This window comes from Acinonyx jubatus, chromosome B4 (genome assembly GCF_027475565.1).
Source record: "Acinonyx jubatus isolate Ajub_Pintada_27869175 chromosome B4, VMU_Ajub_asm_v1.0, whole genome shotgun sequence".
Taxonomy (NCBI): domain Eukaryota; kingdom Metazoa; phylum Chordata; class Mammalia; order Carnivora; family Felidae; genus Acinonyx; species Acinonyx jubatus.
This window is the reverse complement of record NC_069387.1, coordinates 95,130,845-95,149,655: the sequence shown is the minus strand read 5'-3', so window position 1 is coordinate 95,149,655 and position 18,811 is coordinate 95,130,845. Positions and strand designations below refer to the sequence as shown.

At 36.0% G+C, this 18,811-nt stretch overlaps 1 protein-coding gene across 1 annotated transcript in view; it reads right to left on the bottom strand.

Moving 5' to 3' along the window:
* Positions 1 to 18,811, bottom strand: part of TRHDE (thyrotropin releasing hormone degrading enzyme) — a 378,788-nt gene that overhangs the window by 24,763 nt on the left and 335,214 nt on the right. Inside the window, exons 13-15 of the mRNA XM_027071244.2 lie at positions 10,492 to 10,639; positions 8,489 to 8,586; positions 7,911 to 8,018 (exon numbers count right to left, since the gene is read on the bottom strand). Coding sequence (XP_026927045.1) covers positions 7,911 to 8,018; positions 8,489 to 8,586; positions 10,492 to 10,639 — 354 coding nt within the window. The remainder of the gene's footprint in view (positions 1 to 7,910; positions 8,019 to 8,488; positions 8,587 to 10,491; positions 10,640 to 18,811) is intronic.

Here is an 18,811-nt window from a genome sequence, read left to right as displayed (position 1 = left end):
CCCCATGTTGGGCTCTGTGCTGACACCTCAGAGCCTGGAGCCTGTTTCAGATTCTGTCTCCCTCTCTCTCTGCCCCTCCCCCACTGGTGTGTGCGCTCTCTCTCTCTCTTTCTCTCTCTCTCTCTCTCTCAAAATAAATAAAACATATAAAAAAAGTTTTTAAGTTTCTACTTTAACATAAAACATGGTGATACTTTTCTTATTCTAGCAGTGAGTAATATTTGTCTGTGAATATATAAACTGGGAAATAAAAAGGCCAATCTCAAATTTTACATCTTTAACAATTTTTATTTTTATGTTAGGAGATTATTTATCAAGGTTGCCATGTGTTTATGTTGATCAATCATATACAAGTAACCATTATAATGAAAACTCAATTTAGAAAAAAAATTAACACAGGATCTTATGACATGAAAAAACTATGTGTATGTGTGTGTCTGTATGTGTGATATGTGTTTCTTGTTGCAGAAAAGTATGATAGGGTGATCCAAAAGGATTTTCTAGCAAAAATATCCTATATTAGAATACAATTTGGTGAGAAAAGAATAATATAAAATGTGTGGCTACTAAGTAAGAACATAAATCATATTTTTAAATGGCTAATGGTAGGTATAAAATAGCTAGGGTGTTTCAACTCCATTGGATACATTTAGAGTTTTGAAAGAGTTTTGTTGAAAAATGTCTATTTACACTATACTGAAAGGTAAATCCTTGCAATTACTTTCACATATGGTGGAGAGTTTTTGATGTAGACTTAAAAATGTTATCTCTGGCAATTCATATGTGTAAACGTTTGAGCTCTATTGGATTATTCTGGTGAGTTGTCATGAATGCCTTCCTTTTTCCCCCTTTATATCCAAGCAATCATTAACTCCTCTCAGTCTTCCTTCCTCAGTCAAATATATCCATGTGGCTTCATTTCCACCACTAGCTCTCAGGGCTGCAAGTTTTCCCTGTCTCTCTGATCTAGTCAAATCCCCTATGACAGTCTCTCAGAACAGCACATGTTTCTTGGTTGCGCTTCTCTGAGTTTCATTTTTAGTTTTGTGTGATTGCTCTGAACAATCCCGGTCTCCCTCCTACACTCTCTCCCTGCCCCCACCACAAACCTTTGGGGTATGTCAGGGCATGAACCACATATTCCCAGTGCCAGGTAAGTAATGGGGCTGGCATTAGCTGAATGAAGGAACCTTGCCTTCCCACTGTCTAGCATCTAGCACAGTTCCAACACAGAGTAGCTGCTCGATAGATACTTACCGAACACATGAATAACTGAAGACATACCCTTTAAGCTTTATAATAATCAAATAACTATATACTAATAATCAAAGGAGAACCAGAAGTTGACAAATCATAAGGAAGATGTATGATTTTATGTTCATGCACAGTAAGTATTAAATTTTGGACTGTTATATCTGATGTGAGCACTGATGATTTGGGGGCACTGCCCTTGCTTTAGAAACAAGGTTGAGACTTGGAGTAAACACTGACTCCTCTAAAGCCACAGCTGTCTAATGACAAACCAGGAGCAAACCGGATTCCTCACCTCTGCCCCCCACCCCCCTGCCCAAGGTTTGGGCAGCCCTGTCCTTTGCATTATTCTGTACAGACTCCCTGCTGGGTTCACCCAGCATTGTCTGCAAAATGCTTGTGCTGGTAACTGAGCACTAAAATGGCAGGTCTGGCTGGTATAACTTTGGCTTATGAAAACTTATCACAGGACAGTTTATAGTAAGAAGAATACAAAAAGCATCATAAAGAACAAAGGGAATAGGACCATAATAACTTGGGAACATGGACAATAAGTTAGGATCTATGTTTTTAGGGGAAGAAAACATGAAGTTTCTGAACCAGACACACAGACCGTAGCAAAAAGAGCCTTTTGTCTGTCCCCCTTTGTGTTCTCACATAAGAAAAGTGAACATTGATGGACAGAGGGAGACACAAAGGAAAGGACCTTAACTGGAGCTCTTTTCCTGTGAGATACAATGAGCTATGCCTGATGGAGGGACATGAGCAGCCAATTAAAGGGAGGGTGTACAAAGAAATATTTACCTAGAGGCCAAGCCAGGCAGTATTTCTTAAAGCAAGAGAAAAACGGCAAACGTACCCATTCTCTTAATTGAAGATCTCTATGGTAATATTTTGTTCCGTATTTTATGTTACAGGTCACATGCTTAAAACCCCAAAACTTACAGAGAAGATCTGATATTGAAGCATTCTATACCACTCTATTCTATACCTATTCCTACCTTCCCCATTGAAAACTAACACCACCAGGTTAGCCACTGTGTGGCTCAGTCCGTGGTTAAGCAGCCAACTCTTGATTTCAGCTCAGGTCATGATCTCATGGTTGGTGGGATCAAGCCCCATGTCAGGTTCCATGCTGACGGTTCGGAGCCCGCTAGGGATTCTTTCTCCCTGCCTCTCCCCGACTTGTGCACATGTGCATGTTTCTCTCTCCCTCTCTTTCTCTCTCAAAATAAATAAACTTAAAAAAAGAAATAAAACTCATACCATCTATTACACAGGGTATGGTCAAAACAAATAGAGGGCAACTCCAAAGATGATTCATGTTTAATGATTTCCTATAAAAGCTAATTAATAAACAGACATTCTTTCATATAATTCTCATGACTTGTTTGGTTACTAATATTATTGTCATTTTTCAGATGATGAAACCAAGTGATTTTCCTCAGGTCGTTCCATGGCACAACTGAAATTTGATCACTGGTGTCTTTGACTTTGAAGACAGTAGCCTTTCCCTATACCTGTAGTTCCCAAAGCATAGTCCCCAGGCCAGCTGATTCAGCATCAGCATCATACTGAAACTTGTTATGGGTACAAATGGTTGGGCCCCATTCAACCTACTGAATCAGAACTCTGGGGGTGGGGCCCAGCAAACTGTTTCACAGCTCTTCCCAATGATCCTTATACATGACCAGATTTGAGAACCACAGGCTGATTCCTGAGCACTACCTACATAAAACTGTTGCTTATACTCATTATAGAGAGTCCTTGAGTTCTGTTGGATTGTCTTTTTTTTACCCTTTCTTTGTTTTTTAATCCTTTTTTGAACATATATTACTGATATACGGTAATTTGATATACCACGACAGAATCACATGCAGTCTGGGAGTGGAGACACAGATCCACTACCTATTGTTATATAATCTTGGCAAGTCGTACAGCCTATGTGAGTTTTAGATTTGTTTTCTATAAATATGAAATAAAAAGGAGATCATGCACAAAAAACAGTTAGTCCAACACCTGAAATGTACTAACCAGTCAATAAACAACTATACTTTTCATTACAATCATCATCATTAAAGACAATAGTATCAGTAACATAATTAATTGCATGAGTAGTGAAGTTTATGTATTATGTATGTTCCAAAGCACCAGAGAAGTTCCTCTACTTTATAATTTTTATTATGGAATGGCCTTAACTTTTCCATTTCAAAATAAATGTCCAATTCATTTCAATTCAATATACATTTTGATAGCCCATAATATATAAGGTATTCCACAGTTTCAGGATATTTTTAAATTTTTATTTATTTATTTTGAGAGAGAGAGACAGAGAGAGAGAATACAAGTGGAGCAGGGGCAGAGAGAGAGGAAGAGAGAGGATCCCAGGCAGGCTCCGCACCATTAGCACAGAGCCTGAAGCAGGGCTCCATTCATGAACCGTGAGAAATCAAGCTGAAATCAAGCTGAGTCAGACTTTTAACCCACTGAGTCACCTATGTACTCCCAAGATATTTTTTAAGTAAAGTGATGATACCAGTTATCAATTGAGATGTTAGGGAATGAATATCACTATTTATTGAATACTTTTTAAAATTCAATACTTGGGGCACCTGGGTGACTTAGTTGGTTGAGTGTCTGACTCTTGATTTTGTCTCAGGTCCTGATCCCAGGATTGTGAGATCGAGCCCTGTGTAAGACGCCATGTTGAGCGTGGAGCCTGCTTAAGATTCTCTCTCTCTCTCTCTCTCTCTCTCTCTCTCTTTCTCTCTCTCTCTCTCTCTCTCTCTCTCTCTCTCTCCCTCCCTCCCTCCCTCTGCCCCTGGCCCTCACCCTACCCCTGAAATGAAATGAAATACTTTAAATTTTTACTCTGTATTGGCTTAAAGCTTTAAATATTACTTTTTGACATTATTTGAAAAATAACACTTTTTTCCAAAATTAAGAGGTTGTGTTATTGTGGATACACATTTAATTTAAGGTTAAATTTTTTATTAAATAAAACCCCATATTACCATATTGTCATCTCTGTATGGTTAAACTGTACAATCCCAATAGTGTTTTACTACAGAAATTTTAAATAATAATTCACCTGCAGTAATAATATAATCCCTATATTTTACTCAGTGAAGCTTATGCCAACTATTTCTTGTTTATTTGTACCAATCAGTGAAAGAAACCAATTTCTGTCCTTTTCATTATGTTTTTTATACATAACAAGGCTATCATCTTGTCTTTTTTTTTTTTTTCAGAGTGCAATTTTCAGGTCTCACAACCTCCTCTTGCAGCTCGTGTTTTCAAGATCTTTTTATCATTTGTATTGTTCTCTACTGAATGGTTGGCAATTTGTCTCTTTTCTGAAATGTGGTGTTCTGCTGAACTCAGTGCCCAAATCACAGCCTAACAAGACCTGAATGTAGCTCATCCATTTTTATGCATGACATCACCATTACAATTCAACACACTGGAGCATTTGAATATATTAATAGGGACCAGAATGTCAACTCATTCAATTTATCATTCACTGTAATTCTTGAATTTTTCTCTCTCTCTCTCTGCTGCTACCATCCTCTAGCTTTTCAATGCACATTTTGGTTCCATTACCTTTCCCTGCACCAACTTTCAAATCCATTCTATTTTCTTAAATCCAATGTCACTGACTTGACCTACCTCCCCAGCATATCAAGATGAGGTCATAAAGTAGCACAGCACCCCAGATTTGCAATCTCTGCTAATTCCATGACTCAGTGTCCTTTCAGTTTATTAGCATAAATACACAGCATCTCCCAGGGCTTTTTTTAAAGATGGTTTTTAATGTTCCCATTAAACACAAACAAGGAAACAAACAAAACTGCCTGGTGTATTACTTCAGGAACATTTAAAAAGAAACCTTGTCTTCTTCATTGATTCAATTTAAGAAAGTTAAATTCAGCATCAACTACAGGATTACACTATTGTTTTAATATTCAGCTGTCATCAAAAAAAAAAAAAATACAGATTAAATCTCTGATCTTCACACACAGGTGAGTACCAGCCAGCCTTACTGCAGGAGGTCACTTATGTATGTAGTGACATGTCATATGGTTGGCTGAGCAAATCTTAGTAAATGCAGAGTTAGTTCCACTTAGTATGTTTACTTACCCAGCTGTAGAAGAAAGCAAAGCAGAGAATATAAAAATGATGAAGGAAATAACAAAAGAACCATAAAGTATTAGACCCCAATTTAATTATTTTGCCATAAATAAATGGCACAGTTATCAAAACTGAAATGAGCTGACAACTTCCATGTAAACTTTCATTTATAAGGGAATTTTGGGAGTGATGGATTGTTCAAATTCACAAGTCAAAACGTGCTGCACTCATTAAACTAGGCATCAGTCCATGTGCCTTCCTTCCCCTTGGGATCCCCGTCTACCCACCGTAGGGACTCGGGCACTTGCCCCTGCCTCCAGCCTGCCCTTGTCCATCCATCAGGATCCTGCTCACTCCTCAGGAGGGTGAATGTGATTCTTCCAAGGCAGCAATCCTCCTTTCTTGGTGTTCACACCCTGTCCTGGCTCTTGCTTCAAAGAACAATTATCTGTTTATAGAGCTGTACTTTCTCCTCATTTTAAGCTCTCCCTCTTCTCTTTGCTTTCTGCCACAAGCTGGTATTGAGAGTTGCTCAGTAAAATTTTGCTACATAGATGAACTATTTAAAAAAATAGCATTTTCTCAATAGCTGTAGTTTTAAATGTACTAAGTGGGGTGCCTGGGTGGCTCAGTCAGTTGGACATCCAACTTCAGCTCGGGTCATGATCTCATGGTCCGTGAGTTTGAGCCCCGCATTGGGCTCTGTGCTGTCAGCCTGGAGCCTGGAACTCGCTTCGGATTCTGTGTCTCCCTCTCTCTCTGCGCCCCCCAACTTATGCTTGCTCTCTGTCTCTCAGAAATGAATAAATGTTAAAAAAAATTGAAAGGTACTAAGTTATAGTAGGCTTAAATACTCTCTATAGAAATGACATTAATGCAATGGTGAATGTGTTATTTTAATAAAATTTTAAGAATACATTTTAACTTGGGTAAATTCATTAAAGGGTTAACAAACAAATATTGGGTCTGAGAAAAGGCATGTGTAGCAAAATGAAACAAATAAACAAATGAATAATCAAAAAATGGAAGAAAATAGAGACCACAATATTTAAATAATACCTTTCAACTTTTCTTCTCATATGTATTTACGATTATGTATCTTATTATGGATGTATTGATTTTGCATAAATTTTTATGTGTTTGTCATTCAACTATATGCGGTAGAATTAAAGAAGGTAGTAGAAAAAAAGGAAAAAAAGTTTCCATTTTACTATTTTCAAGTTTAATAGTTTTCAGAAGACTTCACAAAAAGGATAATCATTAGTAAAAGTTAATATATGAAAATGTTTTTGTTCTAGAGAAGACTGGTGACAGATTTAATCACTGTCAAGTACATGATGGATCAATTGAAAGATGATAGTGATAAAATATTTTCCTTCTTGGCTCAGGGTAAGACCAGAAACAGTTCACTTAAAGAGCAAAAAAGACCATGATAAAGAAGGTGAGATAGTAGGACTAATTACTCAGTAGTGCAGTGAAAGATTTCTTGCACAGATTTTTAAAGTAGGATAGCTATGCTCTGATCTGGAGTCAGTTAGATACTACATTTAAACCTAGGTCACTTTCGACAAGACAAAAACCAATTTGTTTCCTAAGCAGGTTATACTCTCTGTGGTTCTCTATGCTCACCTAGACCAAGTCCCTTTCTCTGTTCCCATGGAGTCATCTCAGACACTCAGATCAAGGACAAGCCCATCGTGGCTTGCAAAATAGAACCACCTGAATAAAACTCTCCCCTAGCTTCCACCCCTCTAAGCTCACTCTCCTTAACACAGGGGCCAAATACTGGGAAAGAGCGATTATAAATTGCCCAAAGTGTAATAAGAAATGGAACATCAACGTCCTTGGAAATATAAAGACACATAAGAAGGGTTAAAAACTGTAGTGAAAAGATCATGATCCTCAATTTTTTTATGCTTAATATTCTTTTCATTAACATTAACAAGTGACATTTGGAATAGTATTTTTTTTTTTATCAAAGGCAGTTCTATCAAACAATTTTAACATCACATTATGTACTAAAATCCTATATTGTGAAATTCCAAGATAAGGTACAGGTTTGAGGTCTCTGTCAAGGGTCACTAAAAGAGTAAAGATCTTTTTTATAACCTTTTTGGTTTTAGTTTTTAATATTAACGTTTGTTATGCTACTTCACTTACATCATATGCTCACAGTGTTTTATGAATAAATACCGCAACCTTTGTAAAGAACCTTAGAATTTGGCCTAAATAAAATTATTTTGTTCTCACGGAATAGCAAAGCTATCCAAATTCAAAATAAGCTGACACCTTATCTATGAGAATAAGGGCCTACATTAAGAAAGTTAGTTTAAAACTCTACAGAATGTTCCAAAAATAAGTGTATTGCCGCTTTTGTGCTGTTACCTTGTAAGCTGTGAACCTGAAACACGGCTTTGCAGGGTTTTTCCTTGTCTTATTTTTCTCCAGTTGATAAAAGCAATGTATCAACCGAGAATCTGAGAGCACTATTAAATCATATCAGAAATATAGGATTTGGTTCAATTTACCTGTTCCTGTTGCTGGAAATCCAATCTGAAATAAGTGTTGATGCCTGCTGATGACAGTGCTTATTGCCAAAACTGCATGCCAGCATTATAACTTCTCGACGTAGCTCTCTAGGTACCATCAAAGGGAAAAACAATTAAAATGCAGTGTTATTATCCGGAGAGAAAGGATAACTTATTTCATAAACCATAGAGAAGTAAATAATCAGCACAAAAATAATTTTCAGATACAGAAATCCTATTTTGCTAAGGAAGAGATGGTTAGGCAGAGTAGAAGTTATGCATACTAAAAAGTCTTCTCTGGAAACAATAATACAGTGAGGGGCACGGGTTCGAATCTCCCCTTTACTAATAAAGGATGATCTTGTATTAAAACATGACAAAGACATGCTTTTGTTCTCAGTGCCAGGTAGTGGAAACTGTGCACTGATGAGTACATCAGCAGGCCTCCCAGTAAAGGGAAATGAAAGATGCAGAATGAGAGACAGATCATCTCATGCTGCTGAAGTCACCATGGTACTACAAGTATGCTATTGTACAGCTCTGGGGGAAAAGAAGCGAGTAAGAAAATAAAACAGTACTCATGTTGGTAGGATGCTTGAACAAGAGATCCATTAAAATTGTTTTTTGGCCATCCAAGCTTGATGTATGTTGCTGCAACTTGCTTTAAAATATATTCCTAAATGGGGGTTAGAGGACATAAAGATAATGTCAGTCTCAAACGTCTCCATGCTGATAATTAAAATTATATAATAAGATTAAAATATTTTCTAAAGAAGCCCTCTTTAAAATATCAGTAAAATAATGGGCATGATAAATGCTCTACTTTTATTCAGCTTAGTATTTCAAATATAGAAAATAAGGATAAAATACAATCGCAATGGTGGAAGACTACTCCTTATTTCCTATTGAATGATTAAGTAATTTGCACTATTAAATATTTTAGATGACAATTTTTATAGCACAACAAGGAAACTGAGGAATATTGATAATGTCATCCATGCACACACATGCACAAATGTGGGTAGATACAGCTTATGAAAATAAGCACCAAACTTTTATGCATTTCATGTCAACAGAGCACATCAAATGCAAAACAATTAGGTAAGCACAGCCAATAGCCTGGCATTGTTGAACCTGACATACTCAGAACGCTCTGCAGTAAAAAATATGGCATTTCAAAGTCAACAATCCATTGAGCTAATGATATATTTAAATATTAGAGAGCAATGTAAAATATGCTCTCCTCACTTTAATGTGGTCCTTGAATTTTGTCAAAGGAATGAAAGCACTGAAATTACAGTAAAAGCAATTCTCAACTTTTACTGAAATTGAGGTGTCTGACATGAAATATTATTCCAAAGTACAAATATACACAAAAATGTATTTTACTTTTATGGAAGTTTAACATTGCAGTGTCTCTGTGTTGAGAGCAAAGAGAAGTGTAATAAGTCTTTCTCTAGCAGATAAAAGTTATACTGTAGCTGTAAAGACACATTTTGTTTTGCATGTGTGTTGTAAGGGATTAGACAAAACTAATAACAATGAACAGGCAAGCCAGGATTATTTCAATTAAAAAAAATATTAGAACAGAGGCATTTTCATGCAGACTTAGAAGAAGAAAACAAGAAGCAACTCTGATAGCCATCAGACAATTTACAGAGTGCTAATAAACAGATTTCATGCCATGGCAATCTAGTCTCGAGTCATTCCAAACGTGTAGGCTAATCAGCAGAGCCAGCGTGTCATAAAAAATGGGATGATTTTACAAAACACAGGGCAGGCTGCTAAGATAACTGAAGGAAACCAAAGGGTGCTCAAAGATGATAGGAGGCACAGAGACACAGTCTCATATGCAAAGGCTCGCTGTGATAAGAAATTTAGGAACCAAAAACTCATTAGCCATAGTTAATCCTAATCTTATTCAAAATGGTTGTTAAATCAGATTAGGTGGTGTCTACAGTGCAGTTTGCATTTATCAGGCTGCAGCTTAGGAAATCTGGTCAGGTAACATTTTGGAATGTTTGTCATGTCTTCATGTCTATTTGGATTATCTATTGTTTGCTCTCCTGTATCCCCTTGGACCCAATTATGAATGGGCTTTCGCCTCAATGTTGATCTTATCCTTGTTAATTAAGGAAGTGAATTGAATTCACTATGCCCTTTTGGATAAAAATAATGACTAAGAATCTTTACTGAAACTGTCTATATTCTGTTAAGATCTTTGGGATCCCTCTACCCAGGGTAAGTCCTTTGTGAACACAGAGCCCTTTAACTCTTGGAAAGTAAGTTAGAACTTTAAGGATTTGCCATGTATATTTGTTCTTTTTTTTTTTTTAATATTTGTTCTTAAATTCTGAGTCATGTAAGCTTAATTGACACTTTTAGGCCAGAATAAAAAGTAGCTGGTATTAAATTTCTTCCTCAAGTAATTATCATCAGTGTTGCACAGAAAATCAGGACAAAAATGATAACACAAATTCGAAGAAGGAACGCAAATGACTCAGGATCAGTTACATAAAGTAGATAATGAGACAACAGTTCATCATCCGAAAATAAGAAAGAAGAAAATATGTCTTTTTACATTGAAGACATTGTATTTCTCCATGCGGTCCAGTAATTTATCTAGAGGATAGAGAGCTCGGCTGGCAGCATGCCAAGGAAGAAAATCCTTCTCCTCAGACAGGTATCTGATAATCTCCAGGGGAATATGCTGAGGCAAAGAGCCAGCTCTGTACAGTGAAAAAGTTAAAGTTAATTATTTGCAGGAAATATACATGATGATGCAAAACTGAAGATTTCACTTATGCAAATAAAAGGCAGAAAGCAAGATTCATCACAGTATAAAGAAGCCATACCGAGGGCCATAAAAATAAAATTACTCACTTTTTAAATATAGTCCTACTTAGGATGCCATGTACCTTAATATATACGGAGTTAGAGAGTTAAAAATTTACATACACCAAAATATCAGAATGCATATTTTTTAAAAGGAAAGAATTCCGGAATTTAAATAAAATCAACTCTAGGTACTTTCCTTCACAGAAACTCTTCAGAGGCCATATGTAATTGAAAATAATTGATTACTGAAATGCAAATTTAGTTTCTCAATGCATTCTCTTTGCTCTTCATGTAGTTCTGTGTAATAATATTTAACACAGATTGTTTTCAAAAGAATAATCAAACTAAAGTGGCAACTTACAGTTTTGACTATCTCTGTCATATTATGATATGAGCATTTTTCAAAAGAAATAGTTTCCATAACACCTATGAAAACTTCAGTTAGATTTTAATAGAGTCCAAATTCCAAAAAAGTTAAAAGACTCAACTCTCCCATTTATTATTTTTCCTTCAAAATATATTCTTTGTCACCTCGGGGACCCATGTCAGATTCTTCAGAGAATATGAAACTGGAGCTTTTTAAGATGATCTGAACACATGTTGCCTATATTTAAAGAGGGTATATCCAAAAAAAGGATCCCAAAAGAAGTGTATATCTCTACTCTCCAGGAGGTTGCATATAAAATCCTTGCAAATCAAAGCAATATAAATGACAATCCACAGTTCATTAGAAGATGGGCTCTCTTACCATTGATGTCCCTGATGCATACACATAGTTGCTGGATATTTTTTTACATTAATAATCAATTGAATGCAAGGGTGCCTGAGTAGCTCAGTCAGTTAAGCCTCTGACTTTTGATGCTGCCTCAGGTCATGATCTCACGGTTTCCTGAGTTTGAGCCCCACATCAGGCTCTGTGCTGACAATGCAGAGCCTGCTTGGGATTCTCTCTCTCGCCCTCTCTCTGTCCCTCCCCCACTTGTGCCATCTCTGTTTCTCTCAAAATAATAAATAAACTTAAAAAAAATAATCAACTGAATGCAGACTTTTACCACATGGACCAAGTAAATATGAAAGCAACCGAAGCCTGGTCATCTCCTTTATCTACATTTCACACCATTGTTCTTTTGTAGAATCACAAAATTAGATGGACCTTATTATTTGTGCTTGGTAGGAGGTGGACAGACAGGGAGCAAAGGCTTTTCTCATCTTCACTTCAAATAAATTTGCCAGATTTTCTAATTCTTACTCACTGTAACAAGCAAAAGTTACTCTATGGTAAACTTGCAGCCATGTTTATGATGTTCATAAGAAAAACCAATTGTGATTGGGTGGCTCAGTTGGTTGAGTGTCCAACTTTGGTTCAGGTCATGATCTCATCACCTGTGTCATCTCAGTTGGTGCTGACAGCTCAGAGCCTGAAGCTGCCTCAGATTCTGTGTCTCCCTCTCGCTCTGCCCATTCCCTGCTCTCTCCCTTTCTCTCTCTCTCTCAAAAATAAACAAACATTAAAAAAAAAAGATAAAAAACAAAAACCAATTCTGAAGACCGTGCTTCAGTTTTCTTTGAATTTAAAAAAAAAAAAAAGGATGTGTGTCACTCTAATGATTTGGGTTCACTCATGGTATAAGATCATCAACCACAGTTAATGTCTGATATAAATATGAATGGCGATAATAACAAATGCAACAATAACCTCAAATTTCCACATAATTTCAACATTTCCTGATGTTTGCATGATTTAGAGCACAGCTAGACTTGTGCCACTTTCTTTTACAGTTTCCATTTTATACATCCTTGAAGAAAGAGCATGAGATTAGGCTCTGGCAATGACAATTAAATAAGGAACTATCTTTTTTGCTAGGGTGGCGTCTCAATAACACCATTAAATTTTGCTTTTAAGAGTTTGTTACCCACCAAAAAGGCAATATATTTTTTTTAAAAATAATGATTTGGCTTTCCTCCTTAAAGGAAACATACCTTCCAATACTTCAGATTTTGTCATTCATTTCCCCTGAACTTTTAATTTAAATATTTATTGGCATGGCGATAATAAATTTATAATCCAAATGTCACGAATTGTATAATTTTAGATTTGCAGCAGATTTATCTAGAAGCCATTATTTTTTGTTGAAGAAATAAGAAAAATAATGTAGTAATAAAAAACACCCTTTACTAAGCAGTGAACTTATTATGGATCTTCAAGTGAATTTGGAAAATCTGGAAAGGTGTTGGATTTATTTTATTGCCGATTTAAACATATTAGCCTTATGTCAGTTATAATTCATTGTGTTTTACTTCATCCCTGTAAATGGATGGACATTATTCAATGACTTATGCTTTGTAGAAAATATGACTACAAAGTAAAAAGATGACAAATAATGTTATGGAAGAGATGGGTTTGAGAAAGAGCCAGGAACCGCAAATGTTTCCTGTAGAATTAGACAAACAAATTCATCTTGCCAAGTCTCATGTTCCTTACCTGTGCAATAAGGGTTGAACTAAGACATCTTTTTTATCACCCAAAACCTTTTATCCTAACCTACTTGTCTGCAATTTAAACTGCCAAAAAAACATTATAATAATATGGTCATACTTTATTTGTTTAAAATTTTGAAAAAATACTTTGTGATTTTATATTCCCCCTTCTTCACTTGTCTAATATGTATAAGTCTAAGAGGCAGGACTTGGATCTAAGTTTTAGAATATATCTGACATAGTATAAAGGAAATTAAAGCAAAGAAAGCCTGATAGAAGTTCCGAATAATGACAAGCCAAATAAAGTATTCATTATATAGAGAAATAGAGCAAATTCTGATTTGAGTCTTTATGGCAAAATTGCCAACTTCTCACCATGCTTTCCTTTACTTACTAGGGTAGATTATAATCCCACTTTCTTGATAATTAGGTATGGTCATATGGTAACTAGCCAATAGAATATGACTATTCATCACTGCCAGTGTTAGCCCATAGACATCTCCCATTAGCTCCTCAATACTCTTTTCCCCTAAACTAAATCTTTCAGGGTGACCTTGGAACTCTTTTATTGAATGCGTCAGAAACCCACCTGGGTCTCTGGATGACTGCCTGCCCCGCCACCAGTTTTCACACCAGTTCTGTTATGTAAGCAGGAAAAACACTTCTATTGTGTTTGATCCAAATACATGCTTGGGTCTATTTTTTAAAGCAGTTAACCTTCTCTAATGCAGCCCTCAAATAGAATAAGAAACAGATTACATTCAAATTGCTCTCATTTGTGTTGTTACAAACATATGTAAGTAATTACCTGCTACATAATTCAATACACTTACATTTAGCCTACTAGATCAAAATATGTAGCTACACTCAATTGGATAAGATGATCAGCTTCATTACAAAATTAAGACTTGTAAGAGATAATGTTGGTGAATAAGTTACCTAGTTTAGATACGTGTTTGTGTAATTGGCTGGTAATGATATCTGTGATTACTACTACTGATAATGCAATCAATATGGGGGAAGTGTGTGGAATCCAATGAATGGAACACTACATTAGCTCCAAGTAATCAGCCTAGTAGGGAGCACATTTAGGGTCCTCATGCTGAAATGCAGTTGCCCTAGATTTGCATCATCCCAGAGAAAGGCTGTTACCAAAATAAGGGGAAAATAGCAAACCTAAAGAATATTTCATGTACAATTAATTTTGTTTTACTAATATTTTAGGAAGAGGTTGTAGATGAAATCTATCTTCTGTACTAGTGGGGTAAAGGTTGGCATAAGAAATAATTTAGAAATCAAAGAAAAGATAATAGGGAAATGAAACAAATGAGGAAAGTTAGAGAAATAGATAAAAATTGTCCATATGCACCTATATAGTTCCTCCACCCATTCCCCCTCCCTAAACACACACATGCCCTCTTCTTCACTTTACTGGAGCTTGTGATGAAATATATCTTCAGGCATATAATAGAATACTTTTTATAAGAAGAAGATTAAAACCAGACTATATTACTAGATGTTGAAATGCACTGATCTTAGCTGGCTTTGTTTTCACCTAAGATCCAAAGCTACTTTTTTTTAAATATTTTTTTTAATGTTTATTTATTTTTGAGAGAAAGACAGGGCACAAGCAGGGGAGGGCAAGCGAGGGGGAGACACAGAATCTGAAGCAAGCTCCACGCTCTGGTTGTCAGCACAGAGCCCAAGGCAGGGCTTGAACCCACAAACCATGAGATCATGACCTGAGGCAAAGTCAGATGTCCAACCAAGTGAGCCACCCAGGTGCCCTCCAAAACTACTTTTTAAAAACAGCTCTGAATTCTGTGAATGCTAACTCTTAAACCTACTGAGATGGGTGGCCTGTACACAAATAACCTATTTTGTGAGTTTTCTTGAAAAGCACTTGGCTTCTGGGTGCTTGAAACTTGGGAAAAAATTAAAAGCACAAGCAGACTCTAGAGCATCATAGTCCAGATTTCACTAATTGAATACTCCTTTAAAACCAATTAATTGCCTACTCTATATTTCACATTTTGTATAGAAGACACTCTATCTCTCTTTTAGGGCATAGATTTTTTTTTTTAAGAGAGAGAAAACACGGGGTGGTGGGGGCAGGGAGGGGCAGAGGGAGAGACAGAATCCCAAGCAGGCTCCATGCTGACAGCATAGAGATCATGGGATCTTGGGACCCTGGGATCCCAGGACCCTGGGATTATGACTCAAGCTGAAATCAAGAACCTGATGCCTAACAGACTGAGCCATCCATGCATCCCTAGGGCATAGATTTTTAAAGCAGTTGCTAAAATGCTTAATTAAAACATTTACCATTGTATCTATTATTTTTCATTATTCATTATTAAAGACTTTAATGTGTTCTTTGTGGGAAGATTCCATGATGGAGACTGGAAACTCCAGCAGTTCTCAGAGTACCATAGAATGAAAAGAAAAATACACAGGGGAGGTATCTCCGTCAACCAACAGTCTATTTGGTCAGTTCACGGAGAAAATAAAGATATTATTCAGATACTGGTGAAATGTTATCTGCAGAGATGGAAAGGAAGTTACCTTACACAGCCCCATAAAATTAGAGCCTCAAAAAGTTGCACAATAGAGTTCTCTTAGCCCCTCCTCCTGTTTCTTCTCTTCCATGAAGACTTCTTCCACAACTGACTTAGGCACTTATTTCCTGGGCTCACATAACATCTCAGTAACACCTCTATTCATAATAATTATCATGATATTAATCATAATTTTATCATAATACTATCTTTCTCACTCACTGGACTTAGCTCTTTAAGGAAATGAAGCATGCTTTGCCTATCTTTGCATCACCAAAGATAGCCTAATGCAGAATTTAGTACAAAATAAGTACTCAATAAATGTTTTTATACTAAATTAAGTTATGGCAATAATGTCATTGTTCTTAAAAATAGGAGTATTTTACAAGTATATTAAAACTTAAACATGACCATAGATATTTATTAAATTAAGCATTTTCTAAAGTTAAAAGATACCAACATCATGGGAAAATTCTATTGGAGTGAAATTTATAGTATTTTTTGGTCATCTTGTTTATTAATGGTACATATGATAGAAGATAAGAAAGCCAATGCTATCTAGCTAAGTAGCTTTGAATAAGCTAGTCTATACCCAAGTAAAATAGCTTTTAGCCAGAAAGTGGAAGCATTATATAAACATCTCTGTCCTTTTTTTTTTTTTCTGATTAGCAAATTACTTTCATACTCTCCTAGAAGCAACAGTATTATTTTATACTATGTTTTCAAATAAATTGATGGTGGGAGCTTGAATTACTCGGTCGGTTAAGCATCCAACTCAATTTTTGCTCAGGTTATGATCTCACAGTTTCTGAGTTCGAGCTCTGCATTGGGTTCTGCACTGATGGCATGGAGTCTGCTTAGGACGCTCTCTCTCCCTCTCTCTCTGCCCCTCCCCCACTCATACTCGTTCACTCTCTCTCAAAATAAATAAATAAGCTCTAAAAAAAAAAAAAACTAAAATAAAAGTAAATTGCTGGTGGGTTTGGAAATCTCTTTCTCCTAGGTAGTAATTTGACAAGGATGAACTACGTGATCTCTAGGGTTCCTTCTTCAGTAAAGATATGATTAAATCCAGAAATAATTTTTTGCCGCCTGCATAGTCCCACTACTACCACCAAACCAAGCTTTCCTATCTACACACACTTGTTTCTTTATTTCCAAGTATAATTTCTCAAGAAACGAGCCATCATCTAAATACAGGAATCCTCTGGACACTTAATAATGTTAAAAAACAGAGCCAGTGTTTAGTTATTAAATGGAAGTTAATGATGTTAGCTATTCACCTGAAAAGAAAAAAAAACCCTAGGTTTATGGCCACAGTTAACTATTTTTTTTTAAAGAAAACTATCAACTAATTTTAAGTCATTGTATATTGTATATTGTATATTGTATATTGTTTGAATTTCTGTGGTGTTGGTTATGATCTCTCCTCTTTCATTCATGATTGTATCTCTTTGGATCCTTTCTCTTTCTTTTTGGTAAGTCTGGCTAGCGGTTTACCAATTTTGTTTATTCTTTCAAAGAAACAGCATTTAGTTTCATTGATTTGTTCTACTGTTTTTGTTTGTTTCTATGTCATTTGTTTCTGGTCTAATCTTTATTATTTGCCTTTTTCTGCTGGCTGTAGGCTTTATATGCTGCTTCTTTTCTAGCTCCTTTATGTGTAAAGTTAGGTCGTATATTTGGGACCTTTCTTGTTTCCTGAGATAGGCCTGAATTGCAATGTACTCTACTCTTGTGTCTGCCGTTGCTGCATTCCAAAGGGTTTGAACTGTCATGTTTTCACTTTCATTTGCTTCCATGTATTTTTTTATTTCTTCTTTAATTTCCTGGTTAACCCATTTAGTCTTCAGTAAGATGTTCTTTAACCTCCGTGTGTTTGAGGGCTTTCCAAATTTTTTCTTGTGGTTGATTTCAAGTTTCATAGAGTTGTGATCTGAAAATATGCATGGTATGATCTCAATCTTTTTGTACCTTTTGAGGGCTGATTTGTGACCCAGTATGTGAGCTATTCTGAAAAATGTTCCATGTGCATGTGAAAAGAACATATATTCTGCTGCTTTAAGATGAAATGTTCTGAATATATTTGTTAAGTCCATTTGGTCCACTGTGTCATTCAAAGCCAAATTCCTAGAAACTCACAAACTACCCAAACTGAAACAGGAAGAAATAGAAAATTTGAACAGTCCCTTAAACAGCACAAAAATTGAATCAGTTATCAAAAATCTCCCAACAAACAAGAGTCCTGGGCCAGATGGTTTCCCAAGGGAATTCTAACAGATGTTTAAAGAAGAGTTAGTATCTATTCTTCTCAAACTGTTCCAAAAAATAGAAATGGAAGGAAAACTTCCAGACTCATTTTATAAAGCCAGGATTACCTTGATTCCAAAAACCAGACAAAGACCCCACTAACAAGGAGAATTATAGGCCAATATTCCTGATGAACTTGGATGCAAAATTCTCAACAAGATACTAGCAAATCAAATTCAACAGTACATTAAAAGAATTATTCACCGTGATCAAGTAGGATTCATTCCTGGGCTGCAGGGCTGGTTCAAAATTTGCAAATCAATCAACGTGATACATCACATTAATAGAAGAAAGGATAAGAACCTGTCAATAGATGGAGAAAAAGCATATGACAAAACACAGCATCCTTTCTTAATAACAACCCTCAAGAAAGTTGGGATAGAAGGAACATACTTTAACATCATAAAAGCCATATATGAAATGCCTACACCTAATATCATCCTCAATGGGGAAAAATTGAGAGCTTTACCCCTGAGAACAGGAACATGACAGGGATGTCCACTTTCACCACTGTTATTCAACATAGTGTTGGAAGTCTTAGTCTCAGCAATCAGACAACACAAAGAAATAAAAGGCATGAAAATTGTCAAAGAAGTAAACTCTCACTCTTTACCAATGACATGATACTCTACACGGAAAACCTGACAGTCTCCACCAAAAATTGCTAGAGCTGATACAGGAATTCAGCAAAGTCACAGGATATAAAATCAATGTACA